The 22228-nt window shown below is 40.3% G+C and overlaps 1 protein-coding gene across 1 annotated transcript in view; it reads left to right on the top strand.

Annotated features, from left to right (window-relative positions):
* Window positions 1-22228, top strand: part of LOC126484721 (insulin receptor-like) — an 83986-nt gene that overhangs the window by 24351 nt on the left and 37407 nt on the right. The window contains exons 7-11 of the mRNA XM_050108317.1: window positions 3322-3492; window positions 7532-7736; window positions 10741-10919; window positions 11022-11198; window positions 20012-20160. Of these exons, the coding sequence (XP_049964274.1) occupies window positions 3322-3492; window positions 7532-7736; window positions 10741-10919; window positions 11022-11198; window positions 20012-20160 (881 nt within the window). The remainder of the gene's footprint in view (window positions 1-3321; window positions 3493-7531; window positions 7737-10740; window positions 10920-11021; window positions 11199-20011; window positions 20161-22228) is intronic.

Genomic DNA, 22228 nt, shown 5'->3' with positions numbered 1-22228 from the left:
AAGGTGCACCCGAATCTAAGCTGCACCTGGAAAATGATACTCGAAATCAAGGAAAAAAATTTTTCCCGAATCTAAGGCGCACCTGAAATTTGAGACTCGAAATTCAAGGGGGGACAAAAGTTTTAGACCGCACCTCCAAATCAAAACAAAGTTGGTCCCTAGCAACATGAGACACAATTTAGGTCATATGGATGAAGATACAGCTACAGTAGTTTGGTTCGAGTCGTAAGCTTAGCAGTTAAGCTTTACCAGATAGCCATTGCTATGTGTCAGGCGCTCCGTCCGCATTTATACAGGTAGGCCTACCCTTCCTTTTCCATGTGCTTCATCTGATTTGAATCGATTGCTTATTTTGCTTTGATCTGATAAGTGCCGTTCTCTTTGTTATAGGTGTTTATGTCACTCTAAGCTGAAAATGCATTATTGTACTGTGTCATGCATTGTTTATCGCATTCTGATAATGAGTGTTTATGACCTGTTGCCGCTCGCAGCATGACTTGCTTTTGTGCGCACTAAAGCCGCTTAACAATTAAAAAAAAAAAAAAGAGAGGAATTGTCTCCTTAGCGAAACAATGGCAAGAGACTGCTATTTGTTGTTACTTACACTGCTGATTTCTTTGATAATGATCAACGAGAACGAAATAATAGACTGCATATGATAGAATATGTTTTGAACGAGAGTTTAGCGAAAATTTTTCTCCATTTGAAATCTTTGCAGACGCCTCTTTAGTACATTACATTCTGCACAGAAATTATAGTCAGCTTAGATTTAAAAATCTAGTCAGTTGCCTTGCTTCATTCTGACTGTATCAGTATTTAGCATAAGAATAATACGAATATAAACATGACATGATATGTATATTCTTCCGTGTTTGCTGTTGTCTCATGCTAGTTTCATAGTTTATTAGGCAGACAGGATTTAAATGAGATAGCAGCAAACATGAAAGAATATATGGCATAATGTTTACATTCATATTATTCTTATGGTGAAGAGAATACTGCATGTGATTCACGGTTCATAAAAGTTCCTATTAGCACAAGTAGGAAAAAATTCAGATCGTAGAGTTGGCCATATTTACATACATCTCAAACAGTCTTGCCAGTCGGATTTTCGTAGTAGATTTTTAGTGATGACTTCAAATGCAGAGTGTGTTGTCTTCAGTCCGTAGACTGGTTTCATGCAGCTCTCCACACTTTTTTATCCTGTGCAGTGTAGAGCAGCAACACTTATAAAATAAGAATGAAAATAACTTAGAAATTAAAACAGAGAGGGGTTGGGATTAGGAATGGCATGGAGATGGACTAGCATGCTGTGGAGGTGTGAAATTTAAAACAAAGTTTTATTAGGTTTGTAATACATCGTATACGAAATGTTTAAAATCTCAGTCATGATTCTGAATCACTATCATTCGATTCTTTGTTGCTCATTTCTTCATACAGAGCATCATCCCCCATACCATCTAGTGCATTGGATATCTAACATTTTTTAAATGCTTGCTGCACAGTCTGATTTGGAACACACTTCGATGCATCATAAATCCATTGGCACACTTGTGACAAACTTGCGCGTTGTACACGTCATGTTGGTGTCAGTTGTCTGTCGCTTTTCGAAGGCCAGTCTGTGTACATGCGTTTAAGCTTGTCTTTAAACGGTTTGTTCAAACAGATGTCAAGTGGTTGCAAATTGACGTCATCCCACCTGGAATTACTGCCAAGTCTGTTTTGCTTTCCTCTAATTTTCGTTTTCCTGCAGGTTTTGCATGGCTTGCGTACGCATCTAATACCAACAGACTGTGTAAACCAAGCATTGCACCAGGGCAACAATTCCACACACACCTAATCCATTCCAGCACCATGTCCTCTGAAAACCACCCAGTTTCATTTGCTCGAACAGTTACAGTTTTTGGAAACACTTGCGATTTCGGTAAAGTCCTTTGCTTGAAAACTATGAATGGGGGTAATTTATGTCCATCTGCTGTGCAAGCAAGCATGACTTGAACGTTCAAATAATGTGTCTCTCTGCAGTCACCATCGCCTGATGTTGCTCTCATCAATCCCGTACCGCAGACCTGCAGCATGATTAGAACTTCATTCTGTAAAAACACCAACAAGCACTTCACAAAATTCCATAAAGCAGTAGGTGCCACTACGTGAAATCGTAATGAACCCTAGCGTATCAACTTGTGCAACAATCCTAAAGCCTTGTGCATTGTTGGTATTTTTGTGAAAAGAAATTTATTTTTGTTGCTATGAACATTTGAAAGGCTGCTACGTTCGAAGATGAACAATACGGATTTTCGGTTTACTTTGTTGGATAAAGTATGAAAATGCAGTGGTCGAAACTTGGGAGTGAGAAAAAAGCTCGTCTTTTACTCTTTTTTTTAATTTATTTACTGACGCAAAGGTTTTGGCGTCAGTATTTATCTTTGTGCCTGCAAAGCATGCCTGTGTAGCACTACATATATTCGACAGCAGAAGTTACTTGTGGCGGTACCTACCATCATTTTTTAGAACTTCTGCTTACTTTGCACTCAATTCTAAGCCACAGGCAGTTTTTTGGATTACAAAAACTGGAAAAAAGTGCGGCTCAGATTCGAGTAAATAAGGTAATGTGTCTCCTTTGTGGTAAGTAGCAATCTCTTTTTTCGTACATTGTTGATATTCCTACCTGGATTCTCCACTGTTTGGTTTAAGGTTTGAATGAAACCGAATTGCTTACTAAACTGCTGACCATATTACCTCTTCATCCATTAACCAAATCATTGATTTGTTCATTTAATTTAATTAGAGTGTAGTGTTTCGTAGAGTGTATCATAAAAGAGACTTTCCAGGAATGTGAAACATGTCAAGATGTAAATTCACAGAGATCAGCACCTATGAAAATAGTCTTGCAGCTCTCAAATACTGAAGAAAAGACATGTTTAAATGTTTAACACCAAAGCAGATAGTAACTTATTAGCTGACTAGTCATTGTCGCGTCGATCACACCAATCTGGATAATGAAGAACTGAGATACATTTAAGTGTGATGTCATAAGTAGAATCATCCACACCAAACATATCCTAAATACAAATAAGTGGCTTGTGAAAATGGGCAAAGCGTGAAACTAGTCAGCCAGTAATTAAATAACAGTTTTGGTGTTAAACATTTAAAAATATCTTTTCCTCAGTGTTATTTCTCACTTTGTTCAACATTAGTTTTGTGCTCAGAAGGGCACCAGCAAAGTATTGAACATTGTGGTAGTTCATGACGTAAATATAAAAAGAAATTAACACTGGGAGGATGTGGAGAGTCGATTCATGATACTGTTTTGTGTTTCAGTGCCAACTCCTCCACAGGTTGTGCGTGCTTTCCCTAACAGCAGCTCAGATATTGTGATTGAATGGAAGCCTCCCTTACAACCCAATGGCAATGTTACTCACTACGTCATTACTGGAGGATGGGCGCAGGATGATCCAGACAACCTTGAACGGAGAAATTATTGCATGGAACGTAAGTGTTGTGTGCATGGAGTAAAACGCTGTAATCAAGATAATAACACAGTATTTTAAAATCTATTGGCTGTGTATTCTTGCTTTTCTGAATAGTTGTAACCATCACCAAAAAAAATTAGCAAAATGCTACATCTGCATTCACAAAGCTAACAAAGTTGCTAAGAGTTTGAATTGTAACTGACTTTGCATACACTGCTACTATAAAATGGCTGACAGCATTGACAAATGAAGACACTGCTCAAATATTCAATAGAATTTTAGAGGGACTCTAGTTGAAAACATTTAAAAATTATAAATGGCACAAGCTTGTCAGGAGACTTGGTATAATAAAAGTTATTCTGAAGAAATGTGGTAACAGGTAACTGTTACATCAGAACATTGATGCTCAACACCACATTGTCCAGCAATGCCAGGCAGAATGCAATTTTTCCTTTTTGCTGCAGCACTCTGTTGATATTTTCTAATAACAGAAGCAGGTAGTAATTATTATCTTTTATTCTAGTGTGTAACTGTGTTAAGTTTTTGCTGTGGAGCGTATATACACTGAAGCACCAAAGAAACTGATATAGGCATGCTTATTCAAATACAGAGATATGTAAGCAGGCAGAATACAGGGCTGTGGTTGGCAATGCCTATATAAGACAAGAAGTTGTTAGATTGGTTACTGCTGCTGCAATGGCAGGTTATCAGGATTTAAGTGAGTGTGAATGTGGTATTACAGTTGGTGTATGGATGATGGGACACAGCATCTTCGAGGCAGCAATGAGGTGGGGATTTTCCCATATGACCATTTGACAAGTGTACCATGAATATTGGGAATCTGGTAAAACATCAAATCTCCGAAATTGCTGCGGTCAGAAAGAGATCGTGCAAGAATGGGACCAACGACGACTGAAGAGAATTGTTCAGTGTGAAAGGAGTGCAACCCTTTGGCAAATTGTGCAGATTTCAATAGTAGGCCACCAACAAGTGTCAAGGTGCGAAACATTCAATGAAACATCATCGATACAATCAAAGAATAAATGGTGCTGAAAACATACTTGACTTCTTTGCTACAACTAATCCTGAGCAAATAGGGAGCATCATGTTGTTTTCAAGGATTAGCGACCATAAGGTTGATGTAGCGAGACTAAATACCGTAACATCAAAACCCACCAAAAATAAACACGAAGTACATCTATTTAAAAGAGCAAATAAAATTTCTCTTGATGCCTTCCGAAGAGCCGGTCTGCACTTCTTCCAATCTGACTATATAAGTATAGACCAGATGTGGTTTAAATTCAGAGAAATAGTATCAGTGGCAATTGAAAGATATATACCATATAAACTAATAAGAGATGGTGCTGATTCCCCGTGGCACACAAAACAAGTCAGAATACTGGTGCAGAAGAAATGAAAAATCATGCCAAATTTCAGTGAACAAGATTGGCGAAGTTTTATACAAGCTTGAAATATAGCACAAACTTCATTGCGAGATGCTTTTAATAGTTTCCACAACAGAACTGTGTAGAAACCTGGCAGAAAATCCGAAGATTCTGGTTGTATGTAAAGTACACCAGTGGAAAGACACAATCAGTATCCTCATTGAGCAATAACGATGGTGGTGATATGGAGGACAGTGTTACTAAAGCAGAGTTACTAAACACAGTTTTCCAAAATTCCTTCATAAAAGAAAATGAAGTAAATAGTTCTGAATTTGAATCAGGAACGACTTCCAACATAAGTAACTTAGAAGTAGATTTCTTCTGTGTAACAAAACAGCTTAAAACACTTAATAAAGGCAAGACCTCCAGGTGAGATTGCATACTAGTCAGGTTCCTTTCTTAGTAAGCTGATACACTAGCCCCATACTTAGCAATCATATACAACTCCTTGCTGGTTGAAAGATCCACACTTAAAGACTGGAAAGTTGTACAAGTCACACCAATACTGAAGAAAGAAAATAGGAGTAATCTGCTGAATCACAGATCCATATCACTAATGTTGATTTGCAGTAGGATTTTGGAACATATACTGTGTTCGAACTGTATGGGTTACCTTAAAGAGAGAGATTTATTGACAGACAGCCAATACGGATTCAGAAAATATCACCTTGTGAAACACAACTAGCTCTTTATTCTCATAAAGAAATGAGTGCTATGAACAGGGTATGTAAAATTGATTCCATAATTTCAGATTTCCAGAAGACTTTTTAACACTGTTGCTCACAAGCGACTTCTGATCCAGTTGCGTGGCTGTGGAGTATTATCTCAGTTGTACAACTTGATTCATGATTTCCTGTCGGAAAGGTTACAGTTCATAGTAACTGATGAAAAGTCATCGCGTGAAACAGAAGTAATATCTGGAGTTCCCCAATGAAGTGTTAGAGGCCTTCTGCTATTCCTGATCTACACAAACAATTTAGGAGACAATTGGAGCAGCCCTAATAGATTGTTTGCAGGTGATGCTATCATTTACTGTCTTATAAAATCATCAGGTGTTGGAAACAAATTGAAAAATGATTTAGACAAGATATTTCTTTAGTGTGAAAAGTGGCAGTTGACTCTAAATAATGAAAAGTGTGAATTTTCTTGCATGAGTACTAAATGGAATCTGCTAAATTTCAATTACGGGATAAAACAAGCAAATTCAAAGGCTGTAAATTCAACTAAATACTTAGGGCTTACTATTATGGATAACTTAAATTGGAATGATCACATAGATAGTGTTGTGGGGACAGCAAACCAAAGACAGCGATTTATTCTCAGAACACTTAGAGCATGCAAAAGGTCTACTAAAGGGACTGTGTACACTACACTTGTCCATCCTCTTCTGGAGTATTGCTGCACAGTGTGGGATCCACTTCAAATAGCAGCAGTGTAGGACATCGAAAAGGTTCAAAGAAGGGCAGCTCGTTTTGTATTATTGCAAAATCGGGAAGAGAGCGCCACAGATATGATACGTGAATTGGTGTGGCAGTCATAAAACAAAGGCATTTTTCACTACAACAGGATCTTCTCAAGAAATTTCAGTTACCAAATTTGTCCTTAGAATGTGAAAATATTTTGTTGGCAACCACCTACATAGGGAAGAATGATCTTCATAATAAGATAAGAGAAATCAGAGCTCACATGGAAAGGTGTACATCATCGTTTTCCCCTTGTGCCATTCAAGAATCATAATAAGATAACAGAAATCAGAGTTCACACGGGAAGATGTACATCTTCATTTTCCCCTTGCACTATTCGAGAATGGCACAGTAGCAAAACAGCTTGAAGGTGGTTCAATGAACTCTCTGGCAGGCACTTAATTGTGAATTGCAATGTAAACATGTATATGTAGGTGTGGATGCAGATCTGCAAGGAATAGTGGACCACGGATCTGCAAGGAATAGCGTATCACTTGCAGCCATAGAACTTGGTTTATATCGAGATCCTCACCAATATGGACTAGATATTAGCATCACACTTTGGCAGGAGAATTGGCTTCAAACTCTACAGGAATTGCTGCTCTCAGTGAATGCAGGTCTATCTTGACCAGATTCTGAGTAAACATTGTGAAGTGAGCTGCATGCAGTGTATGTTTGGATTTGGATTTCTCACAAAAGGCCGTTGCTCACAACTGCACATAAAGCTGCATGTCTCCAGCAGCTGAATAACCGCTGAAGAAATGCAGCCTTATGTGCAGACCGAAGGCATGTAGAGCTGTCTAATGTTTTGTGATTTTGCCTGTTGGCCAATGAGCATTTAAACTACAGTACATCCAGATAGAGGTGATTCTGTAGCATTTTAGGGGTGTTTTTTTGTAACATGACTTGGACACACTCATTCAGGTTACCATGAGCATAAACCACAATGTTTTCTTCAACATTCTTGGTGACAGAGTATTGCCCTCTCTTCTTAACCTTTTTATTATGCTGTGAACACTCAGGTATTCCAAGATAACAACACCTCTATTCACAGAGTGCTGCAGACACTGTTTATCAAAGTTCTCATGTGCTGTTTGTGTCTCTTGCACCGGTTTTTATTTGTAATGTTATAGTTTGCCTTTCATTACAGCTCTGGTGTTCTTGGATAAAAAGACGACATATCCACCACTATTGGAAGAAGAAGAATCCAAGGAAGATGATGAGAATGGGGAATGTTGTACTTGCAAGGACTCTGATCAGGATATTGAAAAGATGTCACGCAAAGCGCAAGAAGCTGCAGTTCAAGCACAAATTCACTTTGAGGATTCACTGCAAAATCAGCTGTATGTCAAGAGGTAAATAGACCCTCCACCCTTTCCTGTTGCTACCTCACAGCTGAATTTATGCTTGTTGCCGTTGTTTCGAGGTGAATTAGTTATTCCAGTTGGCACAAAATGGAATAATGATCTTGACTGGATACCTAAAAACTATCATCAGTCAATTATGCTAAATTTTGAAAACAGGTTGTTCTTGTTTTTTAAATTTTAGTCATGTGACTACAGGTACATGAATTTTGTGTAAATATTCTTTAGTTTCCCATCAATGAGTAAGATGCCAACAAAAATTTATGTAATAATCCAGAACCAAAGGTGAGATATAGAGAATGGACAGAGTGAAGATAGCCAGTCAGTGTGTAGTGGAAGTGCTGAGTGGTAATAAAACCCATAAAAGAGAACTGGAGCACTGTAGCTCATCTTAGCCTATAAGTTGGATTCTTCTAATGAGTGAGTACAAATACACACACAATACGATGTCCTTCTTCAGAGCTAACTGACAAAACACACACACACACACACACACACACACACACACACACACACACACACACACATGGAAACACATTTTCAGTCTTGTTTATATCTCAGTAAACTGCTTGGCACCTTAACTGTACAGTAGAGTGGTTGCCATCATTTGTGCCACTGTTTGTTATTATTTTTTTTGTAGGTTTGTTTGTCTGGCATCTAAGGACTATGAGAAAGTTTGCAACCATTATGAAAGTGCTTTTCATTTATTGTTGTATTAACTGAACCAAGACTTTTTCACCAGTTCACTGTGTTGCCTTTAGTCCGATCCACGAATGATGGTGGTTCACACAAGTCGATGCATAGACAGGGATTGCATTATTGACGATTCCAAATGACAGTTGTGGTATGCCCATGCACATGCTTTCCGCTCAAAGAAATCATGTATCCTGCAGATTGTGTCTTTCACTTGCTTCTGCAGAATTTATCACCTACCACCACTATCAGCGATGACAACTCGCAACAAATGGAATAGAAATTCACTAAAGAACTCACTATGATCACTTGCATTAGTCACTGCATTAACAGCAGAGTGCTTACAGTGTTACTGAATGCTGATTGGCTTTCGGAGAATGCATGACATACTTGCACAAAACAAGTTGCCCGCCATCATTCATGACTCCAACTATGATGAGGCCATTTGTCTGACCATTCGATTCCAGTTATACAAATTCTAATGTCACTACAGCTGTTCTGAAGATGTCAGCTTTGTGTGTCTTCTGGTTGTATGCCAATTTTCTTTAGATCTTTTTTCAACATTCATGTGCCAGGATATTTTTCATGTCAGTATCAAGTAAAGTGTTTCTCAAGAAGCATTTCATCCATTAAGAGTCATTCATCCATTAGGAGTCATTCATTCTTCATATGTGACCATAAAACTGGAATATGTATGAACTTAGACTATGTGCTGATTTTCTAGATGGTAATTTTGTTGATCACTTCTGCTACCCTTCTTGTAGACAAATATTCCTTGCTCTTTCTTTCAACTATGAGGCACAGTATTTTTATTGAGGGCTGCACAGTACATCATGGTTAAAAGTGAGGATATAGTACAATCGGCAAAGAAAGATCCTTGACAGTTGCAATAGGCTTGGCACAGCAGCTGTATCCCTCTACCTCAACCAATAATGTAAAGTGATTTTGTATTATGTCTCTGTGACAATGCCTCTGTGTTGTCGCAACAGAAGTCAGTTGTTTTTCCTGCAGCCATTTGTGCCTCACAGCTGAAAGCTGATGGTACACTCTACTGTAGCTACTCAGTTGTGATTTCTCTAAATAATCTACCAAGGATTCCATTGAAAAAGGAAGAAAGGGAAATTAGAGTTTACTGTCCCATTGACATCGAGGTCATTAGAGATGGAGCACAAGCTCAGCTTATGCAAGATGGTGAAGGAAATTGGCCATGTCCTTTTCAAAGGAACCATCCTGGAGCTATGTAGGGGAATCACAGAAAACCTAAATCTGGATGGCCAGTCCTTCTGAATGTGAGTACAGAGTGATAACCTCTACACCACCTTGCTCAGAGATTGGTTCATATGGTTCAAATGGCTCTAAGCGCTATTGGACTTAACATCTGAGGTCATCAGTCTCCAAGACTTAGAACTACTTAAACCTAACTAACCTAAGGACATCACACACATTCATGCCCGAGGCAGGATTCAAACCTCGAAACGTAGCAGCAGCGCAGTTCCGGAATGAAGTGCCTAGAACTGCTCGGCCACAGAGCTGGTGCTCAGAGATTCCATCGGGTTCTGGAACCATGTTGAATATTCCAAACTGTGATTTTTACCATTTCTCTCATTTATGTTTCCTCTTATCTTAAAGAGAATCTGGAGTCAAGGTGTTTGAGAATAAGATTGACAAAGAGAGAAATTTCTCATCACCTGATTAGCATGTTAATCGTCTTCCCAATACCCTTACTGAGGATGATTTGTAAAATTTTTGATGGATTTTTCATTTAAAATTCATACTTTAAGTTGGTTCTCTCTCTCTCTTTCTCTCTCTCCCCCCTCCCCCCCCCCCCCCCCCCCCTCTTTCTGAGTAAAGTGCACATTGGAATTTATATTGCATCAACTTAAAACTCCATGCCTCACCTGAACTTGAAACTGAATGTTTTATGTCTTCATGAACTGACTCAACTGACTCAAAGCTCTTTCTCAGCTCAGATTCTGCTCCAGCTGTGGCAATGTGCACAAAACAAAAAAAGAGTGTGATGTTAAATCTGTACATATAAGGAAGATGCTGTGGAATTATGTGGATAAAAATGTGAGGTGGCTGAAAGATGACTGATCATGTCTATAGTAAGATGATAACTGTTAAAGAACAAATGTATTTTTCTTACTATGGCAATAAAAGAGAGAAAAAGATGCTTTTCCAGTGGTGCTAATGAAATAACACTACATTGCAGTTACTTATCAATTTTTAAGAATGGATAATCAAGATTTTGTTGTAAGATGTTTCATTAAATACATACTTATTGCTATATCTCTCTCTGCAGGCTGCCTGCTGCATCTCCTAAAACAAAAAGGTCTGTCTCTCATTGGACTTACCATTCACAGACCTCTGACATCAAAGAAAAGGATAGCCTAAAATTTCCTAGTTTACATTATGACAATGAATACTTTGGGGCGGGTCAGTCCATGCTGATACCGAGTAATGGCAATAATAGCTCAAAGAGTAAGTACACATTACTTACAGATAAAATCATAGGAAAGTATGCAAATTAGCTTAGCTGCTGCTGTCTATGCTTTGTATATATGTATGTATGTTTTCTTCTAGATGGGCAGTTTATGTACAAAGTTTATCAAGTCAATACTCTGGTTGTACACTATCTTAAACATTTTGCTGCATATACTGTTGGTGTACAAGCTTGCCGAGAGTTGGAGGGTAATGAAACTGAGAATACTACAAACTGCAGTCCTAAGAAGATTGTTACTGTGCGAACTCATGCAAATGGTAAGATCCAAATGAGTTGAATTTCTTATTTTTCATTTTCAGTATGTGATGAAAATCAGTCATTCGTATATTCATTTTGGTGGAGATGAAATTTATGTAACACTCAGAGTAGAAGAAGAGTGTCATCTTCCCTAAAGTCTGTGTCAGTTGTCTTCAGTTGATATTTTTATTTTGAATGTTCATCTGCAGCTTACTCATCCTCACTCCCACATTTGTTTTATGGAATAAATATAAACATGACATGAGATATCTTGGAATATGGAACAAAACCTAGAATGCTCTAGAATGACGAAGAAGCTGTTATAAACTAATGGTGTGCTTCCGGATGTTCCGCTGAGGTGTTTTCATTTTATGCATGGCTATAAAGAGAGACGTAAGCCCAATAGTGTTTGGAGTCCAAGCAGCAAGTACACATAACAGCAAGACTCTCAGCACCTGGAGAATAGGGCAGGGTTAGTCATCAAAATATTTTCCATAAAGTGGAAACAACAGTTCAGTGGAACAAAGGGATCACACCATTAATCAGTCACACCAAGAAAACCTCAGAGAACTGTCACAAACTGCTTGTATGTGCTACTTTAAACAACAATATTTATGACAACTGGAATGGAGCTGAGACACACATATATCTAAAAACACAGTGAGGTTCAGCTATGTTTTTAAATTTATTTGTGAATTTTTTGATTACTTTCATCTTTCTAGAGCTGTTTCAAATCTGGTGGCTGCTAACAGTGTTTCTTTTCTGTGATGAACACTGTCAACATTAGTGTTTCACTTGGATTTGGAATATATTTAGCATTCATAATAGTTTTGCTTATACATTTCAAATAAGGTCACTTCATTTAATCTTTGATAGTTAAATGATTGTAAATGAATGTTTTACACAACAGTCAGTTAAAGCAGAACTTTGAAAGCAACTCTCACTTTTACGATTATATTAATCAGTTGCTATTCACCTACCACCTATGGACACATGCAAGTATGAATGTGGATATTTGTAGAAAGAAATACTTCTCATAATTCTGCGAGTAAGTAGTCTTACTCTCTTAGAAATACATTCAATGTTTGTGGATAGCTTACTAAAGTTATTTTGCACTAGAATAGAAAATTCCATTCTGAAACATATATAAGAACTCAGTCCCCAAACAGAAACTGTATTTATGTACTGTATTGTGAAAACGTAGCCCACAGTTCTTTTAAAATTATTATTAGTCATTAAAGAGTTATTCTTGTCATTTCAGTGTCTTCCAGAGGTTTCTTAAAGTTTGGTGATCTCTTTTGCATAGTATTTGTAATCATCAGCTGCTTGAAAGTTCACTGCTGAACAGTGGCCTCCTCCAGACTTTTGCATGCCTTATTGCCTCCAAACAATGAAAACTCCAGTTTGGAATATCAACAATATCAGGAAAGGGATAAATTGCTACTCACCTTAAATATGATGTGGTGACGGGTTGCAGACAGGGACAACGAAAAGAATGTTACGCATTTAGCTACACACACACACACACACACACACACACACACACACATTCACAAAAGCAAGCACATCTCATACACACATGACTGTCATCTCCAGCAACTCAGACCGGAATGCAACTGTCACATTGAATGAAAGCAGCAATCTGGGGGTTGGGGGGGGGGGGGGGGGGAGGCATGAAAGGAGGAGGTATAGCAGGTTATGGATGGCGGGAGAGAAGAATGCTGTCTGATGGAGTGTGCAGAGACTGCCAGGCATCAGGAGGCTGTGGTGTGGGATGGTACAGTGGGGAGAGGGTGGCTGTCCTGTGCAAACCTCTTAATCTTTGCAAAACCATGGCAGTCTACATCCACTTGAACCTGCTTACTACACGCATCAAAAAGAGTTTTGCAGCATCTCGATTTTGAGAGTCCCAGAACCTGTACAGAAAATTGGAATAGAGATCAATATAGACATCATTTCTGCCCTTTTTATTGCTCCTGAAAGCCACACATTGCATGTTGTATCATGATACAGCTAGACATTCAGAGGTGGTGGTTCATATTGCTGTACACATGGAGTGGTTGGTGGGCCACATTGTCCATAAACAGCTCTTTTCAATCCATCCCAGACATGTTAAGTAGAGTTCATGTCTGGAGAACATGCTGGCCACATTATCGATTGGAGGATGGCATTCACGTATCGTACAGCCGTTATGATGCGTTCCAAGACCACCAGCTGCGTACGTTGGCCCCACATAATGCCACCCCAAAACATCAGAGAACCTCACCTTGCTGCACTTGCTGGACAGTGTGTCTAAGGCATTCAGCCTGATCGGGTTGCCTCCAAACACGTCTCCGTCAATTGTCTGGTTGAAGGCATATGTGACACTAATTGGTGAAGAGAATGTGATACCAATCCTGAGTGGTCCATTCGGCATGCTGTCAGGCTCATCTGTATCACGCTGCAGGGTTGCAAAGATGGACCTCACCATGGACGTTGGTTGCGCATCATGCAGCCTATTGTGCACAGTTTGAGTCGTAACACAACATCCTGTGGCTGCATGAAAAGCATTATTCAACATGGTGGCATTGCTGTCAGGGTTCCTCCAAGCCATAATCCATAGGTAGCGATCATCTATTGCAGTAGCAGCCCTTGGGCGGCCTGAGCAAGGCATGTCATTGACAGTTCATGTCTTTCTGTATCTCCTCCATTCTGAACAACATCGCTGTGGTTCACTCTGAGATGCCTGGGCACTTCCCTTGTTGAGAGCCCGTCCTGGCACAGAGTAACAATGTGGATGCGATTGAACCGCGGTATTGACCGTCTAGGCATGGTTGAACTACAGACAACACGAGGTGTGTACCTCCTTCCGTGGAATGACTGGAACCGATCGGCTGTCGGACCCCCTCCATCTAATAGGCGCTGCTCGTGCATGGTCGTTTACATCTATTGGCGGGTTTTGTGACGTCTTTGAACAGTCAAAGGGACTGTGTCTGTGATACAATATCCACAGTTGTCGTCTTATCTTCAGGATTCTGGGAACCAGGGTGATGCACAAACTTCTTTTGATGTGTGGATATTCAAGCCTATGTATTCCTATACAATTTTTATTCACAGCACTTGCTTCAATAACCAAATTGGCACCTCCTTGATGACTCAGAATGTGTTCTGTCAACTGATCCCTTCTTCTACTCAAGTATGCCATTTTTTCCCCTCCAGTTTGAATCTGTTGTGTTTGCATATCAGCAACCATTATGCCCTTGTTGCTAATGACAAATGAGTGGAAGGTGGCCAAAGGATATGGCACCTTAGGCATCTGGAAAGGCAAGCAAAAGATAGTTGACATATATGCAAAGAACTGCTACACTGCTGTTAACTTTTACAGCCTTGGTTTGCAATTAGCAGAGGTCTGGGTGTATATCTGTAATCACCAAATATTTGTCGATAGAGCAAACTACCAACAACTTGGAGTAATTTTAGGCACCAACTAACAACACAGGACCCTCACTAGAAGCATGGAACTACAAGTAGAAGTAGTGACTGGTGTCCAGGAGGCTGCTGCTTATAACACTGTCCTGGCGTCATCATTGGTTGGTGGACTGGAGATTCTTGATTGGTGGCAGTGTTCAAAGTGCCGCTCGTGGTGCCCACAGGAAACTTCGAGGTGTCCTCCCCTTTTGAAACCCTTACCATTGTTGCGTAGTGATGATTGCTTTAACAACAGTGGGGTGAGGGGGAGTGTGGATGCAGGAAAAGGAAATGCTGAGGATTATTGATCTGAAGCTGTGGCTGAAGACAAGCTACTGTCAGTGCCCCAGCATTTGCCTTGTGACTGTCCTCAAATGACAGCTGAGAAACAAGATGGAGGGCGTGCCTCTGCATCCAGCGAGTGTGCGAGGTCTTCTGGTGGTCAAACCTCAATGGCATCGGACCCCTCGCCAACTGCGGAATGGAGGGAACCATTGCCTGTAGACATCTGCTGTCAGCTTGGTGACAGATCAGGTGTATGGTCCAGGTCTTTCAGTTCAGGGCAAGGTGCTGATGATGCTGTGCCCCAAGTAGCTGGAGGGGATGTAGGTTGCATCATCCAGCAGGCTATGAATCTGGGAACAAAGAGTCAGTGGCAAGATCACACAGTTTACAGGTGCAAAATTGATTCAGGGGCCACCACTGCAATGTCCCTGGATCTGCAATGTCCCTGGATCCTATATAAAAACATGCAAGTTGCTGAGCAACTTTATGACAGTGCCCCATTCCTAGCACTTCCGACCACTACATGGCCTGAAAAATGAAAAAAAAAAAAAAAAAAAAATAGAAACAAGATGGAGTCATTAGGTTTGTATATTGCCTGAGCAGGCAGAGTACGTGCCGGCCGCCACAGTGGGTGCAGCAACTGGAGCAAGGTGCAGTGATTCTGTCTGTGAAGTAAGGCAGCCAGCCAGAATGAAATTTTCACTCTGCAGCAGTGTGTGCACTGATATGAAACTTCATGGAAGCTTAAAACTGTGTACTGGACTGAGACTCAAAATCGGGACCTTTGCCTTTTGCGGCAAGTGCGCTATCAGCTGAGCTCTCCAAGCACGACCCATGACCCGTCCTCATTGTGGGGTCCTGTCCACTCATCTCTTATAGGGTGCCAAAAGGATGCAGCTTTCTCAGATAGCTATCCAACAATTCAAGCAAATCACATTAATAGTCTTTATTACAATAAGGAAGATTGACAATATTTAACTTTGAATTTACAACGGTGTCGCAAGTAATGGGCAACATGGAAACAATGTCTTTCGCCATAGCCAATGTCCATACAAGCAATGTATATGAATCACTAATAACGGCTGTCGTAGCACTCTCTGCTAGGCCAGGTCTAGTACTGTGCGGACGAGGCTGGCAGGAGCGGCACTTATATTCTCTTCTTGTAGAGGCAGCTCCTGTCATGGCATGGTCCTAGTCAGCGGGCTATTGGCTGACGTTGTGTCACAGTCTTCTCTGCTCTTGCTTTGTTCTTCTTCGTGCCAGTGCTTGTGGCTATGCCGGAACACTCACAGCTTTACTTCTGCCAGTACCTCATCTCCTTACCTTTCAAACCTAACAGAAGTTCTGCTGTGAACCGTGCAAGAGTAGCACTTCTGGAAGAAAGGATATTGCGCAGACAAGGCTTACCCATGTGAAGGTGGCAGAAGTAAAGCTGTGAGGATGGGTCATGAGTCGTGCTTGGATAACTCAGTCAATAGAGCACTTGCCCGTGAAAGGCAAAGGTCCCGAGTTCAAGTCTCGTTCCATCACACAGTTGTAATCTCAAGAAGTTTCATTTCTGCTGGCGATGCACCATTGTGAAGCTTGGAATTGTAGTGCAACAAGAAGAGCAGCAAAGCTTGGTCCCATATATGGTGGGTGCAAAGTTTATCCATCTGCTGCTTAAAAGTGTGAATGAAGCATTCCACTTCTCCATTGGAATGTGGATGAAAAGGCATGCTTGTGTGTGACAAATCTCGTTGGCTGTACGGAAGTCTTTGAATCCTGCAGGTGTAAATTTTGATCCATTGTCAGTCACAAGCAACTCTTGTTGATCCTCAAGAGAAAATACGGATTGCAAGGCTTGAAGAGTGCAACATGTTGTCGTAGAGTGCACAGGAACCACAAGAGGAAACTTTCTACAGAGTGCAGAACATAAAACTAGCCTGTCCTACACAGTGATAATGTTCTAGTGCATGCACGTCAGTAATAATGGAAAGTGTGGAAAACGAAAAATGTCTACCAAACAGTTGCACATGAACTAACCATTTCCTCTGATGTACCGACACTGTGCAGGACTTTTTTGTTATGTAAGACAGCTGCAGCTGCAGACAATGAAACTTGTCAAAACCAGTTGAGAAAAAGGTTTTGTTGTGTGAAGGTGGGTTAGTGAGAGTGTGTGATAATGCCATATTTGTTATCCAGGTGGGTTGCCATTGTTGAAGCGTTCATTTGCACTGAATCTTTGATGGAAACAAAGAATTTGATTCAGGAGAAATTTCCAGGACGTTCTGTGCCACGAAAAAAGCATCATACATGAGTTGATTGAAAAGTGGTGGCGTAGAGTATCAGTTCAAAATGCTGCCAGGAACAGTTCACAAACTGTCTGCACACCTGAATTAAAGAGGCAGGTGCAGAAGATAATGACAAGAAGTCCTCATGAATCAACCAGGAAATTGAGTCAACAGGTTCTTGCAAGTGAGAGAAGTTGCAGATGTGTGTTAAGGAGATGGAAGATAAAACCATACCAGATAAGTGTTGTGCAAGAATTGAATGAGCTGACCTACAGAAGAGAGTGTATATATGTTCATGGCTGTTGAGAAGTGTTGCCAGTGGTGTCTTAAGGCTCATCATGAGTGACGAGACATGGTTTCACCTGTTTGGCTACATAAATTTCCAAAACAACTGGTACTGGTCTACAGAAAATCCACACATAATCCACAAGGTACCCTTGCATGTCGAGAACATTGTGTTTGCTGTGCCATTTCCACCAGATGGGTTAGGGGTCCCATATTGTTTGCAACGACAGTGAGCAGTGACGTGTGTTTGGGAACCCTGGAGGAGTTTTATTTAGACCTGACAGAAGAGGAGCATCAGGGGTCAGTTTTACGGCGGCTAAGGACAATCAGCCAATGAGTGTTCCATTAGGGTCCAGCAAAATCCAAATGCAATTGCTGAGGCCCTTCAGGCTTCTACCAACCAATCAAATAGTCATAAAGGAGGGGCTGCCTCCATGCATGAGCATGGCACTGTGCCATCATCTGCTTTATTTGTGAGTCCTTGTCAAACCATGTGCAATGTTGAGAAGCTGATCGGGGGGGGGGGGGGGGGGGGTGGACCACTCCACAGTGACCCTGATGAATCAAACTATGAACATGCCTGTGAAGAACCTTTGGAATGACCGCATGTAGTTGTTCAGATTCAGTACATAGCAGTAGGACACATTGTAGCACAGACAAGTAATGCTGACGTGCAAAGTATGGGCAAACAATTTATTTGACATGTGAGGTCAACCATTGTGGATGTAATGTAACAGAATCTGCAAATCCAGATCCACTGCTATTGCCTGGCAACCTGGTGCAGCATGTCTTGAGTCATGTGCATCCATGTGGAAAGAAGATGCTTCTGATTTGTCAAAGTCTGGATCTGGTTCCAAGGGAAGACAGGAAAGCATGTCTGCATTGCCATGCTTGTATGTGGGCCTGTACATTATCTCATATTGATAGTGTGATAAGATGAAAGCCAGTATTGCAGTTTCTGCGCAGTGTGATTCACGATTGGCTTGGCCGAATTGAAAAGTGACTGCAAAGGCTCATGGTCAGTAACTAAGTAGAACTTTCCATTGTACAAATACTGATGAAATTTTGTCATTCCATAGATGATGGCAAGAGCCTCCTTGTGTGTTTGCCAATAATTTCTCTGATCCTTGTCAAATAATTTGTAAACATAAACTATTGGTCTGGCAGCAGAACCAATCCTGTATGAGAGTATAGTGCCAATGCCATACAAAGATGCATTCACAGCCAAGACCACATGTTTGGAAGAATCAAAATGAACTAGGCAACGATCACTGAGGAAAGAGTCTTTGAGTCATCAGAAAGCAATGTCACACAAAAGCTATTTTCTTGTGGCGAAGGTTGTGCAATGATGCCGCAATCTGAACTGCACTTGGAATGAGGTGGATGTAATACACCAGCTTCACTAGCATTGACTCCAGTTCAGTAAAGTTCTCTGGAGGTTTGAGGTCACAAATGGCATGCAAGTGCAACTGTGTCAGATGAACACCCCAAGAATTAATTACGTGCTCCAAGATGTCAACTTCAGTTTGAAAGAGCACACACTTGTCTCTGTTGTATTTAAGGCCTGTCTCTGATGGCATTTGGAACAGGGTGCAGAAATTACTAAGGTGCTTGTCTGCTGAGCAGCCTAATACCACTGTATCATGTAAATAATTTGTGCATGAAGGCAGAGATGCAGTTAATTGATGTGAATAGTGCTGGAGAATTGCTGGTGTGGATGCGCTACTGAAAGGTAACTGCTGGACTTCAATAGCTGCTTAAAATCTGTGCCACGTGGTTTCTTACCCCCAATGCTAGCTTCTCTGAATTACATATTTTCCTTAAGACACATTCTTCGATTGCAAAATCCTCCTGGCCTGAATCTTCTACAGCCCTGTCCCACACTTGCCTCGATCCCTGTCACTGTGCCTGTTCTGTACCGCCTCCCTCTTCTCTGTTCTGTTTCCTCCTCCTGGTCCCCTTCTCCATGTCATTGTGCACGATGCGCAACTGACATTGCCTGTGGCCTATGGTGAGCCAAACTTCCCTCCTGCTCTCCACCTCCTTTTCCTCCTCCTGATATGAACCCTCACCACATTTGAGCTGCAATGCCACCAAAATGTAGTTGACCAGGGAAATGTAGTTGTGCAGGTGTGAATGTTCGTATGTTTGTATGTATCCTGTTAACTACGAAGAAATATTCTTCTTAAAGCTTAGCAATGCCCTCAGTCTTGTTATGTGCCTCTTGGTGACTAAGCTCCTCAACTATAAAGTGAGTTATTTACCTCTTCTTTTCCATTACCTGTACTCACTTATATCCTGTTAGGGACTTGCAGTTACCATCTTTATTTTATAAAAATATATTCTGTGAGTGAGTGAAAGAAGAAGTGATGTTACTGTGTCACAAATGTTAGTTTCTATTGAATATGTCCTGTGAGATTGTTAAAAATTTTGTAGAAATTTAAATGTTACTAATTTGGATGTTTCGTTCTTTCATACACTGTTGGTGTGCTTATTCACCTCACTCGCTACATGTTGCTAGAGCCTTGTTCTGCATTTTTCAGAGACAGCAGATAACATCAACCCTCAAACTCTTACTGCAGAAGTGAATCAAACTGTAGGCACTGTCAAACTGAGGTGGGAAGAGCCCAAACAACCTAATGGAATAATTGTGACATACCAGATTGAGTATGGACGTGTTGACAGAGTCCCGGTAAGTACACGCTTTGGCTCCATGAGTGTGTATTATGTAACTATCCAAACATTTTCCTGCATGAGTACAGTATTTTTTAAAAAAGTATTTCTATGTGTGACTGATGAGTGAGGAATGTATCTGAAATGATGCTAAACTGTTACTGTATTTCCACTATTTCTGCAGTGTTTTTCTGCTTCTGCAAACTGTACGTAGGGTCCTCTCATCCTGGGGTTAAGTGACCTGCCTTTCCACTTTAACCTTTGCCAACATAACCTTCTCTCCTCCATGAAGTAGGAACTAACATTTATGAAAGCTAGGATAGCATCAACACTTTTACTTTCACATGTTTATTGGCAGAACTGTATATTTCACCTCTTGAAGATAAGTGTTTGTCAGCATTTCTGTTTCGCAATTTGTTAAAGTGTATGTTTTAAGTTTAGTGTAATTAAGTAACAAAACTTTTCAAACACAAGAAATGGCATGTTTCACATGAAATCTGACATCTCTTGCCAATACGTTTGGAAAACAACCAGCCACTAATTTAATGACATTTAGTTTCCCATGTACAAGTTTACTGTTGAACAATCAAAGGCCTTCTCTTGTTTACATGTACTAGAACCTTAATAATGAGTCATTCATGTATGTCTTTTCCTGTAGAAAAAACTTTTACAAAAACTAAACAGTGAAGTAGTTATGAAATTCTGTTAGGGAAGTGGGTCAGCATCCTAGTGTGACTAATCTCTCTCTCTCTCTCTCTCTCTCTCTCTCTCTCTCTCTCTCATTTTTCTTATGAAGGACTGGAAGGAGTTAATCTTCTTCTGTTACACAGGGAGTTTGAAGAGGAATATACCTATTACAAAGTATTATGTTGTCAAAACTGTACCACGGCTAATTTATTGGAGGAGTGAATACATTTATGCTCATTGTCGCTAGATGTTGGGTGTCTTCTGCTTACTTGTTTACCATCAGAGATTGCAAAATGGCTACTCTACAGCAGAAATCACTTTGTTTTCTCGAGTTTGTGAAGTGTGATTCCATGATATCAAGGCAAAGACTGATCTTCCAAAAGGATGGACCATTCACAGATGGTATCAATAATTTGTAGACACAGGATGTGTATGTAAAGGAAGGAGCTCTGGCCACTCTTGTGTTTCCAGAGAAAATGTTGCATGAATTCTAACTGCTTTCCAATGTAGTCCTAAAAAAGCAACACATCCAGCTGGTCGGGAGTTATAACTCCCTACAACAACACTTGGCATGTTTGAGATGTTGGATGGTTATGAAGCAATACAAATTACAGTTATTACAGGCTCTACAACATGATGACAAACACAAAAGTGTGTCATTTTTCAAAAGTTTCAGAATGCTATTGACAGTGATAATGCTTTTATGCAATGCATTGTGTTCAGTGATGGAATAGCTTACTACCTTTATGGGAAAATAAACAAATACAATGTCCAAATTTGGGACCTACAGAAAAATATGTACACGATGAACATGCACAAGATTCACCCGAAATCAGTGTGTTTTGTGTGACATCTGACTCACCTGTTTACGGCCCATTATTCTTTGATTGAAACACTGTTAACAGTCAGTAGTACTTTGCTGTGTTACAAAACTGTTTGTTTCTAAGGCTAAACTAGAGCAACTTCATTTTTCAATGAGGCAGGCTATCCCCTTACTGGAATAGCCAAGATCACGAATATCTGAATGAAACTCTTCCGGGCCATTGGATTGGTTGTCAGACAGCCAGCAACCTAGCACTTCTCTACTGGTCTCCATGGTCACCAGTTTCGATGGCCTGTGACTTCTTCCTGTGGGGTTTCATTACAGATAAAGTGTGTACACACCAACACTACCTAAGAACCTAGATCAGTACTGACACAGCATCGGTGACGATGGACATGTTTGCCTGTGTAATGCAGGAATTAGAGTACCGATATGATATTATTCATGTCGCCGAAATAATCTAAACTTGAGAAATTCTTAAATATGTGTCCAAAATTTCATAGTTTTATGTCTTACAGTGTAATAAATATATGTGTTTGAAATAAATATATTCTCTTTGAAACACCATAATCCTCCA

The sequence above is a fragment of the Schistocerca serialis genome, chromosome 6, assembly GCF_023864345.2.
Source record: "Schistocerca serialis cubense isolate TAMUIC-IGC-003099 chromosome 6, iqSchSeri2.2, whole genome shotgun sequence".
Lineage (NCBI taxonomy): Eukaryota > Metazoa > Arthropoda > Insecta > Orthoptera > Acrididae > Schistocerca > Schistocerca serialis.
Note: the sequence above shows the minus strand (reverse complement) of the source record. Positions and strands in the feature narration are given on the sequence as shown.